At 54.1% G+C, this 19846-nt stretch overlaps 1 protein-coding gene across 2 annotated transcripts; it reads left to right on the top strand.

The window, feature by feature from the left end:
* The first annotated feature begins 509 nt into the window (after nucleotides 1-509).
* VARS1 (valyl-tRNA synthetase 1) lies at nucleotides 510-19818 on the top strand. 2 transcript variants are annotated; one of them, XM_010383343.2, is made up of 30 exons: nucleotides 510-925; nucleotides 1221-1640; nucleotides 3377-3511; nucleotides 3602-3740; nucleotides 3981-4105; nucleotides 4198-4282; nucleotides 4536-4636; nucleotides 4770-4897; nucleotides 11269-11433; nucleotides 11666-11747; nucleotides 12278-12397; nucleotides 12484-12592; nucleotides 12678-12772; nucleotides 13825-13915; nucleotides 14166-14290; nucleotides 14378-14481; nucleotides 14568-14726; nucleotides 14830-14920; nucleotides 15055-15160; nucleotides 15246-15316; nucleotides 15401-15526; nucleotides 15883-15987; nucleotides 16067-16135; nucleotides 16222-16300; nucleotides 16434-16561; nucleotides 16861-17016; nucleotides 17200-17406; nucleotides 17478-17589; nucleotides 17722-18047; nucleotides 19674-19818. In XM_010383343.2, exons 2-30 carry the CDS (start codon nucleotides 1254-1256, stop codon nucleotides 19740-19742), a joined length of 3795 nt encoding a protein of 1264 aa, XP_010381645.1. In that variant the 5' UTR covers nucleotides 510-925; nucleotides 1221-1253; the 3' UTR covers nucleotides 19743-19818. The 2 variants fall into 2 exon arrangements, with proteins under 2 accessions (XP_010381645.1, XP_010381644.1); XM_010383342.2 differs by having other exon boundaries at nucleotides 4195-4282.
* The last annotated feature ends 28 nt before the right edge of the window (nucleotides 19819-19846 follow it).

Genomic DNA, 19846 nt, shown 5'->3' with positions numbered 1-19846 from the left:
ACAAATACTCCAGCTCTGTCTCCAGGCTGGAGTGCAATGGCACCATCTTGGCTCAAGGCAATCTCCACCTCCAGGGTTCAAGCAATTCCCTGCCTCAGGCTCCGGGGTAGCTGGGATTACAGGCGCCCGCCACCACGCCTGGCTAATTTTTGTATTTTTAGTAGAGATGGGGTTTCACCACCTTGGCCTGGCTGGTATGGAACTTCTGACCTCAGGTGATCCGCCCGCCTTGGCCTCCCAAAGTCCTGGGATTGATTATAGGCGTGAGCCACTGCGCCCGGCCGTCACCCTTTTTTCATACATGAGGAGATGAGGCTCAAAGAGGAGGCTGGACGCCAGGGCCTCGGCAAATGGACCTCCCCTTCGGTCCTCATCAGGCTGCTCCCTTCTGGGCTCTTCACCGATACCGGGTGGGGAACGCCCTCCACCGGCAGGGCCGGCTGACCCTCTTGGGCCAGTTCCCTAGCTGCCCGCTGGGCGCCGCCCTCGCCACCCGGCCCGAGGACCCGCACAAGGTGCCCGTGGCGGCGCCTGACGGGAGCGCGGTGCCCGGGGGCGTCCTCTCGTCCTGAGTCCGCGCCCAGCTCCCCGCGCCCCGCGCTGTTCCTCGTGAGAGCGGCAGGCGGCTGGCGGCGGGCGGTGCGGCCTCCGGGGCAGTGTCGGACACGGTGGTGCGCGTACACGCAGGCGGGGCACGGCCGCCCCCGCCAGGACCCGCAGGCCCGGAAACTCTCCCTGTCACAAAGGGGGGAACACGTGGGCGCCGGCTGCCGGGGCGGCGATCTCAGGCAACTAGGGTCACCTGGAGAGCCGCCCACCGTCTCTGCCCGCTCGACTCCTCCGCCCCGGCCGCCCGGCCGGTCCAGCCGCGGCCGGCGCCTGGCTGTGAGGTGGATTCCCGGCCCAGTCTTACCATCTCCCTCCAGTACGTACACGCGGCTCGAACCCGCGTCCAACCAGACGCCGACCGGCTCCTGAGAGCCTTCCACACTCCTCGAAGCCTCGCGATCATGGATAGTCCCTCTTCCCCAGGAGCTCCCTACTGTCACTGCCCCTCTGAGAGCCAGGTCCTTGGCTCCTGACAGCCTGCCTGGTCAGACCCTCAGTCCTGGGGGACTCGGGTGTCTGCGGCGGAGAAGCTCCCGTGAGGGTCCCCTCTCTACTCAAACATAGGACCCACCTGGATCCCTCAGTCATCCCCTGTCTCTCTTTCTCCTTAGGTTTTTCTACTTCGTTCGGACCCTCTCATAACTATGTCCATCCTCTACGTCTCCCCTCACCCAGATGCCTTCCCCAGCCTCCGAGCCCTCATAGCCGCTCGCTATGGGGAGGCTGGGGAGGGTCCCGGATGGGGAGGAGCCCACCCCCGCATCTGTCTCCAGCCGCCCCCGACTAGCAGGACTCCCTTTCCCCCACCCCGCCTGCCGGCCCTGGAGCAGGGGCCCGGTGGACTCTGGGTGTGGGGGGCCACGGCTGTGTCCCAGCTGCTGTGGCCAGCAGGCCTGGGAGGCCCAGGGGGCAGCCGGGCTGCTGTCCTCGTCCAACAGTGGGTCAGTTACGCCGACACGGAGTTAATACCAGCTGCCTGTGGAGCAACGCTGCCAGCCCTGGGACTCCGAAGCTCGGCCCAGGACCCCCAGGTGAGGGGGTTGTACAGAGGGGGAGGGGAGAAATTCAGAGGAGGGAAGCGAGGACTGGAATGGACAGTGAGACAAGAAGGTAGCACATCAGATGTGGGAAAAGAGTGATCAAATCCCAGATTGCCAACTGGTATGGTAACCCTGGGGACGCTTCATAAACCCGCTGTGTCTTGGTCGTCCTATGTCTATGAACACACAGGCAAGTTGATGTAATGCTTGCCTCACTGAGTTAATAGGATTAAAAGATGTGCGCAGAGCACATAGTTTAGTGCCCGGCACTTTTAAAGTCTCTTAGTAAAAGTTTGATGAGTCTGAAATTGATGAGAATAGAAGTTATTTGAATTGTAGGAAAAGGCTGGGTGAGGGAGATATGACAATTGCTGAGAGGAGATAGAAGAGAAATGAAATGAGAAAGGGAAGTGAGAGGAGAGAGAACCCTGCCGGATTGTAACTGTCAGTCCTTCCAAAGGAGACCTGAGCCTTGGTGTACTTTCAACTCCGCCTCCTTGCATGGTATTGAGCACATGATAGGAAATGAGTATTTATTGAATGGATGAATGAGTGTGACAGACCCTGACTTGCTCCCTCATGTTGTGATCACCCTATAGAGTCCTTGCATTCAGAATGTCTGTCCAAACAAACAAATAAAATAGAGTCCCTCTCTCCTGGACTTCCCTGTTCCCCTCATTTTTTTTCTTTTCTTTTCTTTTCTTTTTTTTTTTTTTTAGACTGAGTCTCCTTCTGTTGCCCAGGCTGGAGTGCCATGGTGCGATCTCAGCTCACTGCTCAGGCAATTCTCCTGCCTCAGCGTTCTGAGTAGCTGGGATTACAGGCGCTTGCCACCTCACCCGGCTAATTTTTTGTGTTTTTAGTGGAGATGGGGTTTTGTCATGTTGACCAAGGTCTTGAACTCCTAACCTCAGATTGTCTGCTCGCCTCGGCCTCCCAAAGTGCTGAGATTACAGGCGTGAGCCACAGCACCTGGCCCCTGTTCCCCTCATTCTGCTTTATTTTTCTTCATAGGAGTTAAGAAAAATATGGCATGGTTTTTTTTTTTTTTTGAGACGGAGTCTCGCTCTGTTGCCCAGGCTGGAGTACAAGTGGCGTGATCTCAGCTCAATGCAAGCTCTACCTCCCGGGTTCACGCCATTCTCCTGCCTCAGCCTCCCTAGTAGCTGGGACTACGGGTGCCTGCCACCACGCCCGGCAAATTTTTTTGCATTTTTAGTAGAGGCAAGGTTTCTCCCTGTTAGCCAGGATGGTCTCGATCTCCTGACCTCATGATCCCCCCGCCTCGGCCTCCCAAAGTGCTGGGATTACAGGCGTGAGCCACCGGGCCCGGCCCGAGCACTGCATTTTATATTTGCTCATTTTGTTGTTCCCTTACAAGAACGTTAACTCGACCAGGTCAGGGCTCTGCCCATCTGTCCGTGTTGTCCTCTCATTCCCTGGAGAAGTACTTAATAAATATTTATTGATGTCCTGGACCTGGCACTTACTGAGTTGCCTCATATAATCTTTACTTCTATGCTTTACATATTGCATCTAACACATAAGTATTGAGTTTCATTTGCTGGATGAGTCAGAAGTATTTTTATTATGACTATTTGAGTGAAGAAATGGGACTCAGAGGCGGTGATTTGTTGGAGTGGGGTGGAGGGAGGCCAAAAGGAGGGTTGTGGTGGGAGATGGAGGCGGGCCAAACCTTGTCTCACACCTGTTCCCCTTCCTGCCAGGCTGTGCTGGGGGCCCTGGGCAGGGCCCTGAGCCCCTTGGAGGAGTGGCTTCGGCTGCACACCTACTTGGCCGGGGAGGCCCCCACTCTGGCTGACCTGGCAGCTGTCACAGCCTTGCTGCTGCCTTTCCGATACGTGAGTCACCAGGCCTGGGGAAGAACAAGACTGCTCCCCTCAGACCTCACTGTAGGGTGACTGACAATAGTCACTTATTTCCTGTTCCAGGTCCTTGACCCACCTGCCCGCCGGATCTGGAATAATGTGACTCGCTGGTTTGTCACGTGTGTCCAGCAGCCAGAATTCCGAGCCGTGCTGGGAGAAGTAGTTCTATACTCAGGGGCCAGGCCTCTCTCTCATCAGCCAGGTGAGGCAAGGCGAGGAGTTGGAGGATAGGGGCTTCCCTGGGGCCTTCCATGCAACTCACTTTCTTTTTTTCTTAGAAATGGCAGAATCACTGGGGCAGGGTCCTGCGGGAGAGGAGGGTGAGGGGGGAGGTCAGCATGGGCGAGACCTCGGGCATCTGAAATAGCCCATCTGAAACCTAGTAGTGCCGTCCCAGAGGGTCCTCAGCTGACTGAGTCTGAATTTCTGTGCCTCTCTCTAGGCCCCGAGGCTCCTGCCCTCCCAAAGACAGCTGCTCAGCTCAAGAAAGAGGCAAAGAAACGGGAGAAGCTAGAGAAATTCCAACAGAAGCAGAAGATCCAACAGCAGCAGCCACCTGCAGGGGAGGTGAGAGGCGAGGGTGGAGCTGGAAGGAAAGTTGATGTGTGCAGTGATGGGGTAGCTGATGCCTCGGCCTATGTCTTCTCCCTCCCAAGCAGAAGAAACCAAAACCAGAGAAGAGGGAGAAACGGGATCCTGGGGTCATTACCTATGACCTCCCAACCCCACCCGGGGAAAAGAAAGGTACCAGGAGTGGGAAGGGGCTCACCCCTCAGCAGCCCCTTCCAAGTTTTCACCCTATCTTGCTCTGTTCTTGCTCTCACCACTTTGTTTGGTGAGGATTTGCAGACCCCCTCCCCTGCCCCTAGGCCCCTCAAATGCTTGTCCTGTGATGTAAGCGACATCCAGAGAGGGAAATCCTGATCCCTCTCTGCTAGCATGTCTCCTTCCTGGTGCTCTCAGCCACGGCACTGAGCCCTCCCTTCCTCTCCCCTAGATGTCAGTGGCCCCATGCCCGACTCCTACAGCCCTCGGTATGTGGAGGCTGCCTGGTACCCTTGGTGGGAGCAGCAGGGCTTCTTCAAGCCAGAGTATGGGGTGAGTGGGCACTGCTGCCCAGGCCCAGAGTAGGTGGGGTGGGGAAGGGCAGGACTGAAGGATGTGTTGTCTGGGAGGGGCTGGGAGAGGTGACCTGAGGCCTTAAACATGTGCCATCCTTCTCTACCATCAGCGTCCTAATGTGTCAGCAGCAAATCCCCGAGGTGTCTTCATGATGTGCATCCCACCCCCCAACGTGACAGGCTCCCTGCACCTGGGCCATGCGCTCACCAACGCCATCCAGGACTCCCTGACTCGATGGTGAGCTCCTATCCGCACCTCCCTCTGGTTCCCTCTGCCTCATCTGGCTCTCTCCTCTTGGCTGGCAGCCCCCCAGCCTCTCTCCTTCTGGGTTGGTGCTCACCTCTGCCCCCAGAGGTGCTACACTTCTCTCTGTCATTCCCATCTGATCATTTAGCTTCCTCTCCTAGTCCAGTACTCCCATGCAACACCGCCATTTGCAGACTCTCTTCTCTCCCTTCTTTATTTAATTTTAATTTAATTTAATTTAAATTTTTGTAAAGATGGGTTTTTGCTTTGTTGCTCAGTCTGGTCTCCAAGTCAAGTGATTTTCCTGCCTCAGCCTCCCAGGGTGCTGGAATTATAGGTGTGAGGCACCACACCCAGCCTATCCCTTCTTTTTCTAGTAACAATAACATTATTTTGAATTTAATTAAAAATATATGAATATATATATATATATTTTTTTTTTTTTTGGAGACAGAGTCTTGTTCTGTTGCCCAGGCTAGAGTGCAGTGACACCATCTTGGCTCATGGCAACCTCCGCCTCCTGGGTTCAAGTGATTCTCCTGCCTCAGCCTCCCAAGTAGCTGGGATTACAGGAATCTGCCACCGCAACTAACCAAAATATATGAATATATATATATTTTTTTTGAGATGGAGTCTCGCTCTGTCACCCAGGTTGGAGTGCAGTGACCGGATCTCAGCTAACTGCAAGCTCCGCCTCCTGGGTTTACACCATTCTCCTGCCTCAGCCTCCGCAGGAGCTGGGACTACAGGCGCCTGCCACCTCACCCGGCTAGTTTTTTGTATTCTTTAGCAGAGACGGGGTTTCACCGTATAGGCCAAGATGGTCTTGATCTCCTGACCTCGTGATCTGCCCACCTCGGCCTCCCAAAGTGCTGGGATTACAGGCTTGAGCCACCATGCCCGGCCTATGAATATACTCTTATAAGAAATTTAAATTGTTATCACTTTGATGTGTATCTTTCCAGATCTTTCCTATTTACTTACATATATGTGTACCCAAAGAAATTTATAGTTCTCCTTTTGGGTGAGTCTTTTCTATATTTTAACATAAAGGGTTCACATTACATATGTTATGTTCTAGCTTTCTTCTTACACTTAACACTTTCTCTTGGAGATTTGGAGATCTTTTTTTTTTTTTTTTTTTTTTTTGAGACGGAGTCTCGCTCTGTCGCCCAGGCTGGAGTGCAGTGGCCGGATCTCAGCTCACTGCAAGCTCCGCCTCCCGGGTTTACGCCATTCTGCTGCCTCAGCCTCCAGGAGTAGCTGGGACTACAGGCGTCCGCCACCTCGCCCGGCTAGTTTTTTTTTGTATTTTTCAGTAGTGACGGGGTTTCACCGTGTTAGCCAGGATGGTCTCCATCTCCTGACCTCGTGATCCGCCCGCCTCGGCCTCCCAAAGTGCTGGGATTACAGGCTTGAGCCACCGCGCCCGGCCCTCTTGGAGATCTTTCCTTGTCCTGACACACATACCACACATACTGACTTCCTTCTTTTTAATGGTTCCATGATATCCCATAGTGTGGCTATACCATAGTGAAGTCACTCTTTTTTTTTTTTTGAGACAGAGTTTCGCTCTTTTTGCTCAGGCTGGAGTGCAGTGGCACAATCTCTGCTCACTGCAACCTCCACCTCCTAGGTTCAAGTGATTCTCTTGCCTCAGCCTCCCAAGTAGCTGGCATTACAGGCGCCCGCCACCACACCCAGCTCATTTTTGTATTTTTAGTAGAGACGGGGTTTCACCATGTTGACCAGGCTGGTCTCGAACTCCTGACCTCAGGTGATCTGCCTGCCTCAACCTCCCAAAGTGCTGGGATTACAGGCGTGAGTGAGCTACTGCTCCCAGCCTGGAGTCACTTTTTAATTAATGGTTCTTTCTGGTTTTTGTTGTTGTTGTTGTTGTTGTTGAAAACCTTACTCTAATGCTCATCCCTGTATATCAAGCTTGTCCAACCTGCGGCCTGTGGGCCACTTGTGGCCTAGGAAGGCTTTGAATGCAGCTTAACACAAATTTGTAAACTTTCTTTAAACATTTAAGATTTTGTGTGTGTGTGTGTGTGTGTGTGTGTGTGTGTGTTTTAAGCTCATCAGCTATCGTTAGTGTTAGTGTATTTTTATTTATTTATTTTTATTTTTTATTTTTTTTGAGACGAGTCTCACTCTGTCGCCCAGACTGGAGTGCAGTGGCGCAGTCTGGGCTCACTGCAAGCTCCAAGCTCCGCCTCCCAGGTTAACGCCATTCTCCTGCCTCATCTTCCTGAGTAGCTGGGACTACAGGCACCAGCCACAACACTCAGCTAATTTTTTTTTTTAATTTTTACTAGAGACAGGGTTTCCCCATGTTAGCCAGGATGGTCTCGATCTCCTTACCTCGTGATCCGCCCGCCTTGGCCTCCCAAAGTGCTGGGATTACAGGCGTGAACCACCACGCCCAGCCAGTGTTAGTGTATTTTATGTGTGGCCCAAGACAGTTCTTCCATGTGGCCCAGGGAAGCCAAAAGATTGGATACCCCTGCTGTACATGCTTGCTCAAGCATGTGTGGAAGGGTTTCGCTGGTGTAGCTATCAAGAAGTGAAACTGCTAGGTCGGCAGGGCACACCTATATTAAGTATGCACAGAAGCTGCCAAGTTGCCCTGCAGAATGGCTTTGCTGATTGATACCTCCAGGAATTGCTGTGAGAGGATTCATTTCCCCACCCTTTCCAAGCCTGAGCATTAGGGTTGCCTAATTAGTTTTGCCAATCTGATGGGCAAAAAAATGATACCTCTGTTACTTTCCTTTGTACTTTTCTGATTACTATTGAAATTGTACCTATTTCCATGTGTCTTGGCCAGTCAGGTTTACCCTTATGTGAATTGTCTGTATCTATCTTTTGCCTGTTTTTCTATTGATTCTTTGTTGTTTTTCTTTTTAATTTTTTTTGAGAATTCTTTACCTGTTCTGGGTATTGATTTTTTTGTTATATGTTGTAAATGTTTCTGTTTTATTATTGTGTGGTAGTTTTCCTGTTATTGTAAATGTTTCTCCTGTTTTCTGTTACTATTTGTTTTCACTGTTAATATTTTAATTAGTAATAAATACAAAGTAATATTATAGGTGACAAATCTTTTTAAAAAGTGTTTTAAAATGACTTTACCATTTTTGGAAACCAGGGTTTAATATATTTAAATTTTGAGAATTTTTTCAGGTGTCTCAGGTACTAAATGTGGTCAAAAGATATTTACTGGGCTCAACTATGTGCCCCCCCTGCACTGAGCACTGGGGATGTAATGTTTATGCATTTTGCAAGTAACTGAGAGCTGGGAAAACAGTTATTTGTTTTATTTTTTAATTTTTATTATTTTTTTTTTTTGAGGCAGTAGCCCAGGCTGGAGTGCAGTGGTGCGATCTCGGCTCACTGCAAGCTCCGCCTCCTGGGTTCATGCCATTCTCCTGCCTCAGCCTCCAGAGTAGCTGGGATTACAGGTGCCCGCCACCATGCCCAGCTAATTTTTCTATTTTTAGTAGAGACAGGGTTTCACCATGTTGGTCAGGCTGGTCTCGAACTCCTGACCTTGTGATCCGCCTGCTTCGGCCTCCCAAAGTGCTGGGATGACAGGCATGAGCCACCTCGCCCAGCCAACAGTTCTGTTAAATACACATAACATACAATGGCCAAGTTGTTTGTGTTTGTGTTTGTGTTTGTGTTTCATTTTTCAATTTTTCAATTTTATTTTTATTTTTTGGAAATGGAGTCTCGCTCTGTCACCCAGGCTGGAGTGCAGTGGCGCGATCTCGGCTCACTGCAAGCTCCGCCTTCTGGGTTCACACCATTCTCCTTCCTCAGCCTCCTGAGTAACTGGGACTACAGGCGCCCGCCACCACGCCTGGCTAATTTTTTTTTTTTTATTTTTAGTAGAGATGGGGTTTCACCGTGTTAGCCAGGATGGTCTTGATCTCCTGATCTTGTGATCTGCCCGCCTCAGCCTCCCAAAGTGCTGGGATTATAGGCATGAGCCACCGCACCCAGCCCTGGTTTTCAATTTTTTTTTTTTTTTTTTGAGACAGAGTCTCACTTTGTCGCCCGGGCTGGAGTGCAATGGCTGGATCTCAGCTCACCGCAAGCTCCGCCTCCCGGGTTTATGCCATTCTCCTGCCTCAGCCTCCCGAGTAGCTGGGACTACAGGCGCCCGCCACCTCGCCCGGCTAGTTTTTTGTATTTTTTAGTAGAGACGGGGTTTCACCGTGTTAGCCAGGATGGTCTCGATCTCCTGACCTCGTGATCCGCCCGTCTCGGCCTCCCAAAGTGCTGGGGTTACAGGCTTGAGCCACCGCGCCCGGCCTGTTTTTCAATTTTTTAACAAAACCAAGAGAGGGTCTCGCTATGTTGCCCCAGCTAGTCTCGAACTTCTGGGCTCAAGTAATCCTCCTGCCTCAGTCTCCCAAAGTGCTGGGACTACAGGCATGAACCACCATACCTGGCCTCCAAGTTTGTTTACATGAGAACAGAATGAATACTTTTTTGTTGTTTTTTAAATGAGACAGAGTCTCATTCTGTCGCCCAGACTGGAGTGCAGTGACTCGATGCTGTCTCACTGCAACTTCCACCACTCGGGTTCAAGCAATTCTCGTGTCTTAGTCTCCTGAGTAGCTGGCACTACAGGCGTGCACCACCACGCCCAGCTAATTTTTTTGCATTTTTATTAAAGAGAGTTTGCCATGTTGGCCAAACTGGTCTCCACCTCCTAACTTGAAGTGATCCGCCTGCCTCGGCCTCTCACAGTGCTGGGATTACAGGCGTGAGCCACCGCACCTGGCCACATACTTCTTATAAAACTTTTTTTTTCTTATAAAACTCTTAAGGTAGCCACATTTTTTTCCCAGTGAACATGGTTTAAATAAAATGTGAGATACTCCCATTACTTTAATGGAATAGAGTTATATCAACTTTTTATTTTTATTTATTTCTTTATTTTTGAGACAGAGGCTCTCAGCTGGGAACAAAGGTGCACACCACCATGCCTGGCTTTTTTTTTTTTTTTTTTTTTTTTTTTTTTTGCAGAGACTAGGTCTCATTATGTTGCCCAGGCTAGTCTGCAACTCCTGGGCTCAAGCAATCCTCCCACCTTGGCCTCCCAAAGTGTTGGGGTTATAGGCTTGAGCCACTGTGCCTGGCTTGAATTCTTTAATCTATCTAAAGTTTCTTTTTGTGACTATTGATAAGGGGAAGATTTTTTCCAAATAATTAGCTAGTTGTTCCAAATAAATATTTTGAATAGTTTATCCTTATTTTACTGATAGGAAGTGCCACCTTTCACAAATACTAAATTTGCTTGTATCTGTTTCCAGGCACTATTTTGTTTCTATTTAGTAATTTATTTTAACAAGTAGAACTTTTGCTATCCTGTTTGGCAGGAGCCTCCTCTTTGTTCTTTTTTTTTTTTTTTCTTGAGACAGAGGCTCACTCTATCATCCAGGCTGGAGTGCAGTGGCCCAATCTCAGCTCACTGCAACCTCTACCTCCCGGGTTCAAGCGATTCTTGTGCTTCAGCCTCCCAAGTAGCTGGGATTACAGGCATGCACCGCCATGCCTGGCTAATTTTTGTATTTTTGGTAGAGACAGGGTTTCGCCATGTTGGTCAGGCTGGTCTCGAACTCCTGTCCTCAACTGATCCACTCGCCTTGGCCTCCCAAAGTGCTGGCGTTACAGGTGTGAGCCACCACGCAGGCCCTGCCTTTGTTCCTTTTCCGTATTGCCTTGGCTCTTCTTGCAAATCTTTTCTCCTTGACTAGCTTTAGAATCACAAGGGTTCCAGCTCCACCCCTGCTTCTTTCTTTTTTTGTTTGTTTGTTTTTTGGAGATGGAGTCTCACTCTGTCGCCCAGGCTGGAGTGCAATGGCATGATCCTGGCTTGCTGCAACCTCTGCTTCCCGGGTTCAAGCAATTCTCCTGCCTCAGCCTCCCAAGTAGCTGGGATTACAGGCATGTGCCACCACGCCCAGCTAACTTTGTATTTTTAACAGAGACAGGGTTTTACCATGTTGGCTGGGGCTTATCTTGAACTCCCCACCTCAGGTGATCCACCCACCTCGGCCTCCCAAAGTGCTGGGATTACAGGTGCATGCCACCATGCCCAGCTAATTTTGTATTTTTGGTAGAGAAGGGTTTTACCATGTTGGCCAGGCTGATCTCGAACTCCCCACCTCAGGTGATCCGCCCACCTCAGCCTCCCAAAGTTCTGGGATTACAGACGTGAGCCACTGCGCCTGGCCTCCCTGCTTCTTTATTAGAGTCCATTGACTCCTTGCCTGGAGCCTCTCCTTTCTTTGGTGCCAGGCCCCACTGGCCTGACTCACCCTCTGGTCCTCCATGCCCCCCAACAGGCACCGTATGCGTGGGGAGACCACCCTATGGAACCCTGGCTGTGACCATGCAGGTATTGCCACCCAGGTGGTGGTGGAGAAGAAGCTATGGCGTGAGCAGGGGCTGAGCCGGCACCAGCTGGGCCGCGAGGCCTTTCTACAGGAGGTCTGGAAGTGGAAGGAGGAGTGAGTATGCAGCATCCCTGTGGGCATCAGAGCCCTGCCCCCCTGTCCCCTATCCAGAGGACCTCTGTCACCTATAACCCCTGGCCACAGGGTCAGACCCTCTCACAGAGGCAGAGTCAGTTGGCTCTCGGGACCAGGTAAATTTCAGGGGGATAGGTGATCTCCACACTGCCCTGATGTCTCCCTCCAGCCCAGGCATGAGTGCTGACCTCAGCCTGTCTGTCTATTCCAGGAAAGGTGACCGGATTTACCACCAGTTGAAGAAGCTCGGCAGCTCCTTGGACTGGGATCGAGCCTGTTTCACCATGGACCCTGTGCGTGGGAGGGGTCTCAAAGCTGGGGCAGGAGTAGGAGTCTCCCCAGGGTGGGACCCCCACAGGAGAGAGCACAGGTGCTGCGGCCCTCTCTCAGGAGCTGGCCCACGTAAAACACCACGGAGGGCTCAGCTGCAAATGCCACTTCTCACCCCTCACCATGGCCCTTTCCATATTGTGGCCCTTCATGTTCCCTGTCTTGGCTCTGGGAGCTCCAGATTCCTCCAGATGGCACATGATCAGGACCCCGTCTCCCATGGAGCCTGAACTCCCAGGGTCCTCTGCACCAGTACTTGTCCCCAGCTGAGTGTCTTTGTTGCCATCTGCAGCATCACAAGACTTGGTGCCTGCTCTTGTGTTCCCTTGGTCCCCTCTCCCCCTCAAGGAAAGAAGGAAAGTACTCCCCTCAGAGGAGTCTTTGTACTGGCCAGTGGGACTCTGCATGGGCCAGGCCTCACTGGAGCCCTGGGTGTCTGCCTGGGCCTCCAGCACAAGGCCCATCTCTCTGACTTCTCCCTGCTCCACCCCAGAAACTCTCAGCAGCTGTGACAGAGGCCTTTGTCCGGCTTCACGAGGAAGGTGTCATCTATCGCAGTACCCGCCTCGTTAACTGGTCCTGCACCCTCAACTCTGCCATCTCTGACATTGAGGTGCGCCCCCCAACCTGGCCTGTCTCCATCTCCAATCTACCCTGGCCCTGGCCCCTGGGCCATGCCTCTAAATACCCATTTTACAGGTGGATAAGAAGGAGCTGACAGGTCGCACCCTGCTCTCCGTGCCTGGCTACAAGGAGAAGGTGGAGTTCGGGGTCCTCGTGTCCTTTGCCTATAAGGTCCAAGGCTCAGGTAGGAGCCAGGGGCACCAGGATCCTGGGCTGGGAGTGGTAGGAAGGGGCCAGGGCCAAGACCACAAGGCCTTCTGTCACCCCAGACAGCGACGAGGAGGTGGTGGTGGCAACAACTCGGATCGAGACAATGCTGGGAGATGTGGCTGTAGCTGTGCACCCCAAAGATACCAGATACCAGGTGGGGGACTGTCCACAGTTAGGGAAGGAATCCTGGCCAAAAAGGGCTCCCATCCTTATGGGGTGGAGGGGTTGGACTTAGGACCCTGGCTGAGGAGAGGAAACTGGGTTAGAAACTGGTCTTCAGCGTCTTTCCCAGCTCTGATGGTAGAGCTATTGGGGGCTGTTTGGGGAGTTCAAGTGTTGGGATAGTCAGGGCCCTGGAAAGGAAGGACTTGGGCCCAGCCCTTCGTGCATTTTTGAAAAGTTAAATAACTGGGCGTGGTGGCTCCTGCCTGTAATCCCAGCGCTTTGGGAGGCTGAGGCAGGCGAATCATAAGGTCAGGAGTTTGAGACCAGCCTGGCCAACGTAGTGAAACCCCATCTCTACTAAAAATACAAAAAATTAGCCAGTTGTGGTGGCAGGTGCCTGTAATCCCAGCTACTCAGGAGGCTGAGGCAGGAGAATCACTTGAACCTGGGATGTGGAGGTTGCAGTGACCCGAGATCACTCCGCTGAACTCCAGCCTTGGCGACACAGCGAGACTCCGTCTCAACAAAAACAAAAGTTAAATAGAGACAAGGTCTCGCTCTGTTAACCAGGCTGATCTTGAACTCCTGGCCTCAAGGAAGCCTCCTGCCCCAGCCTCCCAAAGTGTGGGGATTACAGATGTGAGCCATGGCACCAGGCTCCTGCACGCATTTTTTTTTTTTTTTTTTTTTTTTTTTTTTTTTTTTTGAGAGAGGGTCTCTCTATCGCTCAGGCTAGAGTACAGTGGTGCCATCTTGGCTTATTGCAACCTCCACCTCCTGGGTTTCAAGCAGTACTCATGCCTCAGCCTCTTGAGTAGCTGAGATTACAGGCATGCGTCACCACACCTGGCTGATTTTTTTTGTTGTTTTTTTTTTGTAGTTTTAGTAGAGACAAGGTTTCACCATGTTGGCCAGGCTGATCTCCAACTCCCGGCCTCAAGTGATCTGCCTGCCTCAGCCTCCCAAAATTCTGGGATTACAGGTGGAAATCACGGCGTCTGGCCTCGCTTCATGCTTTTTTGGTATCTTTTTCTGCCCCAGCACCTGAAGGGGAAGAACGTGATCCACCCATTCCTGTCTCGGAGCCTTCCCATTGTCTTTGATGAATTTGTGGACATGGATTTTGGCACAGGTAGGCAAGGGGTTGGTCCTATGGGGACAGGAAAAGACTGGAGCTGTACCCTAGCTGTCCATCTTCTCTCAGAGAAAAAGAAAATAAGCTTCAGCCAAATAGGCAGAGCTTGGGGTGGTTCTCAAGGGACTGCATTAGACAGGTGGGGGCCAGGAGTGGTCTTGGAGCTACATCCTTCTGCAAAAGAGGTGAGTGTAGGAAGGAACTCTGCGGAGTCCCTCATGACGCAGGCATCCCCATGTACACCCAGGTGCTGTGAAGATCACCCCTGCACATGACCAAAACGACTATGAAGTTGGGCAGCGGCACGGGCTGGAGGCCATCAGCATCATGGACTCCCGGGGGGCCCTCATCAACGTGCCTCCGCCTTTCCTGGTGAGGCTGCCTGGAGCATGAGTGCCTGGGTCAGGGAGATGGAGGGGTGGCTGGGCATCGCCATGATGAGGCCTCGTTCCTACCCAGGGCCTGCCCAGGTTTGAGGCCAGGAAGGCGGTGCTGGTGGCGCTGAAGGAGCGGGGACTGTTCCGTGGCGTTGAGGACAACCCCATGGTGGTGCCACTTTGCAAGTGAGGGTGGGGGCCTGAGAGGGGAGGAAGGTGGAGGGCTCCTTAGGGTTTTACCGCCTGGCCTTCTCACCTATGCGTACCCATAGCCGGTCGAAGGACGTGGTAGAGCCTCTGCTGCGGCCTCAGTGGTACGTTCACTGCGGGGAGATGGCCCAGGCTGCCAGCGCCGCTGTGACTCGGGGCGACCTCCGCATCCTGCCTGAGGCCCATCAGCGCACATGGCATGCCTGGATGGACAACATCCGGTGTGTAGGGCCCTCAGTGTGGGAGGGGCTTGCCAAGGGCTGAGCAGGGCTCGGGCCAGGCTCCACTAGGCCCTCCCTGATTTCCCCTCCCCAACATTTGCAGGGAGTGGTGCATTTCCAGGCAGCTGTGGTGGGGCCACCGCATCCCAGCCTACTTTGTCACTGTCAGTGACCCAGCAGTGCCCCCTGGGGAGGTGAGCAGACGGCCAGAGCTAGCTGCTGGGTCACCCTGGGGGAACATTGTGTTTATTGGGTCCTTGGTGGGGGGAGGGGCAGGATGAGCCAGAAGCAGACACACCCCCTTGGGTAATCACTGCACCTGCGGCAGGACCCTGATGGGCGATACTGGGTGAGTGGACGCAACGAGGCGGAGGCCCGGGAGAAGGCAGCCAAGGAGTTCGGAGTGTCACCTGACAAGATCAGTCTCCAGCAAGGCAAGGAGGGGCTTTGAGGGTTTGGAAGGAGTTGTTGGGGGCAGAGTTCCACTCCCTCTGACCTCTGACCTTTGGCCTCTCTCAGATGAGGATGTATTGGATACCTGGTTCTCCTCCGGCCTCTTCCCCTTATCCATTTTTGGCTGGCCCAACCAGGTGTGTTCCTGGGGCCAGGGCTTGGCGGGACAGGGGACTGGAGGGTGGCTGTTGGCTCCCCTTCACACCCTGGTCTGCCCTCAGTCAGAAGACCTGAGTGTGTTCTACCCTGGGACACTGCTGGAGACCGGTCACGACATCCTCTTCTTCTGGGTGGCCCGGATGGTCATGCTGGGCCTGAAGCTCACTGGCAGGCTGCCCTTTAGAGAGGTGCGGAGACAGCTGAGACCCTCCCATCACCCCCAGCCTCCTCTCCTGCTGTCCTGTTCTGCAGCACAGGCCCCGCATGGCTGGGGCATGGAGTTAGCTGTAGGCAGGCCTGACCCAGGGGCTGGTGGGGGGTTGAAATCCAGCCTGGGCCCTGCTCAGTGATTCCTGTGCCCAGGGCTTCGTCTTCCCAGAGGAGGGAGTGCTTCTGATTCGCATAAAGGCACTGAACGAACTCTTGGGGACACTCAGTGGGACGTGAGGTTCACAGTGGCATAGACCAGACACAGTCCTGGTCGGGGCGCTAAGCCGGGGAAGGAGAGGACTGAGTCTCATGGGCCTCCCCACCTGCTCTTCAGGTCTACCTCCATGCCATCGTGCGAGATGCTCACGGCCGGAAGATGAGCAAGTCTCTAGGCAATGTCATCGATCCCCTGGACGTCATCTATGGAGTCTCCCTGCAGGTGGGCTGGGTGCTGGGCCAGCCAGGAAGGGCCGTGGGGCTGTGGCCACAGCCACCTGACTGCTTCCACTCCACCTCAGGGCCTCCACGACCAGCTACTGAACAGCAACCTGGATCCCAGCGAGGTGGAGAAGGCCAAAGAAGGGCAGGTGTGGAGGGTTGGGCTGGGCTGAGCAGGAGCACAGCGTGGATGGGGCTGGCTGAGGACACTCCTCCCTCTGCCTCTTCCCTGTAGAAAGCTGACTTCCCAGCGGGGATTCCCGAGTGTGGCACCGATGCTCTCCGCTTTGGATTATGTGCCTACACGTCCCAGGGTAGGGCCCCCAAAGCTGCCCTCCCAGCCCCTCCCTCCTTCTGTGAGGCCCATCCCTCTTCTCCACCCTGAGCCTCTGGTGGGCATGGGCTGGGAAGAGGATGATGAGGACTCACATCTTACCCCCGACCCAGGTCGTGACATCAACCTGGATGTGAACCGGATACTGGGTTACCGCCACTTCTGCAACAAGCTCTGGAATGCCACCAAGTTTGCCCTTCGTGGCCTTGGGAAGGGTTTTGTGCCCTCACCCACCTCCCAGGTAAGGCCCTGGTGAGCAGCAAAGGCTGGGCACAGGAATCCCTGAGCAGGGCCCACACAGGCTGCACCCCTGTCCAGAGTGGCCTCCATGTTGCCGGGGGGACAGATAGACAGAGACAGTTAAAGGGAAAGCCCGGGGCACTGGGGACTGGGGCCTGTCACTTCTTCCCAGATCCTGGCACATAGGTGGTTGCTTTGGACTCATCAGACTCTGGGTGAAGATTTGCCAGTGACTCCTGTCCCCATGGGGTTTTGGCACCCTCCCCTGGCCCGCTGGCTGATACACCCTCTCTCCCCAAGCCCGGAGGTCATGAAAGCCTGGTGGACCGCTGGATCCGCAGCCGCCTGACAGAGGCCGTGAGGCTCAGCAATCAAGGCTTCCAGGCCTACGACTTCCCGGCCGCCACCACTGCCCAGTACAGCTTCTGGCTCTATGAGCTCTGTGATGTCTACTTGGTGAGAAGGAGCAGAGCGGGGCAGGGGATGGTGGGGGCGGGCGGGCAGCAGAGCCCTGGGCTCAGTTTTGCCAGAGTTGGCCTTGAGACCTAAGTCAACCCATCCCCTTCCCAGTCCTCCCATGCACAGTGAGGGCTCAAGGCTAGACCTCCAACCGTGAGCCCTGTACCTCTCGTCCCCTAGGAGTGCCTGAAACCTGTACTGAATGGGGTAGACCAGGTGGCAGCCGAGTGTGCCCGCCAGACCCTGTACACCTGCCTGGACGTTGGCCTGCGGCTGCTCTCGCCCTTCATGCCCTTCGTGACGGAGGAGCTGTTCCAGAGGCTGCCCCGGAGGATGCCGCAAGCTCCCCCTAGCCTCTGTGTTACCCCCTACCCAGAGCCCTCAGAGGTATGGCATGGTCTGGAGAGGGGAGTCTGACCTGCCCTCCAGGCCCCCTCACCCCCTCCTCCACCCCACAGTGCTCCTGGAAGGACCCTGAGGCAGAAGCTGCCCTTGAGCTGGCGCTAAGCATCACGCGAGCTGTGCGCTCCCTGCGGGCTGACTACAACCTCACCCGGATCCGGCCTGACTGTGAGCCTCAGGCCCCCATGTCTACCCCATCCCACTGTCCCCTCAGCCCACTCTGCCACCCAGTGTCCAGCAGTGACTGCTTGGTTTCCTCTCTCCATGGAGCTAGGCCTCACCTTTCTCCCTCTCTGGCAGGCTTCCTGGAAGTGGCAGATGAGGCCACGGGCGCCCTGGCATCGGCTGTGTCGGGCTACGTGCAGGCGCTGTCCAGCGCAGGTGTGGTGGCTGTTCTGGCCCTGGGGGCTCCCGCCCCACAGGGTTGCGCTGTGGCTCTGGCCTCTGATCGCTGCTCCATCCACCTGCAGCTGCAGGGGCTGGTGGACCCTGCGCGGGAGCTGGGCAAGCTGCAAGCCAAGCGAGTTGAGGCCCAGCGGCAGGCCCAGCGTCTGCGGGAACGCCGTGCCGCCTCAGGCTACCCTGTCAAGGTGCCCCTCGAAGTGCAGGAGGCAGATGAAGCCAAGGTGTGTGGCGTGAGTGGGCATTTCCCACACCATCCACCTCCTCCATCATAACCCTGGTCTGGGCTGGTCCGAGTACAGTGGTGTTGACGACTAATTGATCGCAACCAATTACAGATTTCTTTGTTCCTTCTCCATTCCCGCTAACCTTAAAAAACAAAACAGGCCGGGCGCGGTGGCTCAAGCCTGTAATCCCAGCACTTTGGGAGGCCGAGACGGGCGGATCACGAGGTCAGGAGATCGAGACCATCCTGGCTAACACGGTGAAACCCCGTCTCTACTAAAAAAATACAAAAAATTAGCCGGGTGAGATGGCGGGCGCCTGTAGTCCCAGTTACTCGGGAGGCTGAGGCGAGAGAATGGCGTAAACCCGGGAGGCGGAGCTTGCAGTGAGCTGAGATCCGGCCACCGCACTCCAGCCTGGGCGACAGAGCGAGACTCCGTCTCAAAAAAAAAAAAAAAAAAAACAGCCTGGTTCAGTGCCTCACACCTGTAATCCCAGAACTTTGGGAGGCCGAGGTGGGTGGATCACTTGAGCCCAGGGGTTTGAGACCAGCCAACATGGTGAAATCCCATCTCTACAACAAATATAGAAAAATTAGCTGGCCATAGTGGCACACACCTGGGGTCCCAGCTACTCGGGGGGCTGAGGTGGGCGGATTGCTTGAGCCTGAGATGTCAAGGCTGCAGTGAGCTGAGATCCGGCCACTGCACTCCAGCCTGGGCAACAGAGAGAGAGAAGACCCTCTCTCTCAAAAAAAAAAACAAAAAACAAAAAAAACAAAGCATCCAAAACAAAAACCAATCCTGGTCTGGAAGCTGGACTCTACCCAAACCTGGGGAATCTACTGGGAAGCATGGAGCCCAGGCGCTCTGAGCAGGGACCATAGAATGCCCTTCCCTTACACATGGGGAGCAGCTGGGGGCTGGGCACAGCCCAGGGTCACACAACAGGTCGGAGATGGAGGCTGACCTAGAACCAGGCATCCTATCTCCCAATCAGACCCTTCATACCCCACCCAGCTGCCTGAAATGTAGAAACCCGCATGCCTGAGGCTAGGCTTGGGGTCCACATGTAGTCGGGAGCCCTGGACCTCCCACCACTTTCAAGCCTACTGGGCTGACCCTGGAAGGCCAGTCTCGTTTGTCCCCTGCCTCCTGGGTTCCGCCAGAGAGGAGTAGTGGAGTAAACTGCACAGACACGGAGAAAATCAGTCACAGAGGCCAAGAGCTAGAGAACCTCGAGTGGACCTGGTTCATCTCACTTGGTTCTCCCAAGAGCCCTGGGAGGGGGTAATATTATCATCATCTGACAAATGAAGTGACTGGCCTGGGACCTTGTGCTCTTCTGCTTACGTGGGGACACTGCGTGGGGAGCATGTAGGCTCTGAGGTTCCTTTGTTCTTGGGGACTGACCACTCTGTGGAAAAAGGCAAGAACCAAGAGGTGCTGGTGGGGGTGGGGGTGCTGACGGAAATGGGTGGGGAGCCAGGCCAGCCAGGTTCACGCCTCCTCCGAGCTACTGACCTTCCATGGTCCTCGCTCATCTTTCCAACTTTGTTGTCCTGGGTGTCTGGGGGTCTCTTCGTTTGGACGTGGGTCCTCACCCACCCCCTGGTTCCACTCCAGCTCCAACAGACGGAAGCAGAGCTCAGGAAGGTGGATGAGGCCATCGCCCTATTCCAGAAGATGCTGTGATCCACCACCTAGCTTCCCCGCTCACCCCCAGCAGCTCACCATGGGGATGGCAGCAATAAAATATTTTCCCACAAAATCCTCTTGTCATCTGTGGTGGGGGCAGA

This window comes from Rhinopithecus roxellana, chromosome 4 (genome assembly GCF_007565055.1).
Source record: "Rhinopithecus roxellana isolate Shanxi Qingling chromosome 4, ASM756505v1, whole genome shotgun sequence".
NCBI lineage: Eukaryota > Metazoa > Chordata > Mammalia > Primates > Cercopithecidae > Rhinopithecus > Rhinopithecus roxellana.
The sequence above is the reverse complement of the archived record's forward strand: the minus strand, read 5'-3'. Positions and strand labels throughout refer to the sequence as shown.

What these genes read in the sequence shown, in the direction of transcription:
- VARS1 (XM_010383342.2), top strand. Translation starts at nt 1,254, where the DNA reads ATGTCCATCCTCTACGTCTCCCCTCACCCAGATGCCTTCCCCAGCCTC. An exon ending in TGCTGCTGCCTTTCCGATAC is followed by an intron (nt 3,512 to 3,601) that starts GTGAGTCACCAG and finishes TTCCTGTTCCAG; the next exon opens with GTCCTTGACCCACCTGCCCG. An exon ending in ATGGTGGTGCCACTTTGCAA is followed by an intron (nt 14,482 to 14,567) that starts GTGAGGGTGGGG and finishes GCGTACCCATAG; the next exon opens with CCGGTCGAAGGACGTGGTAG.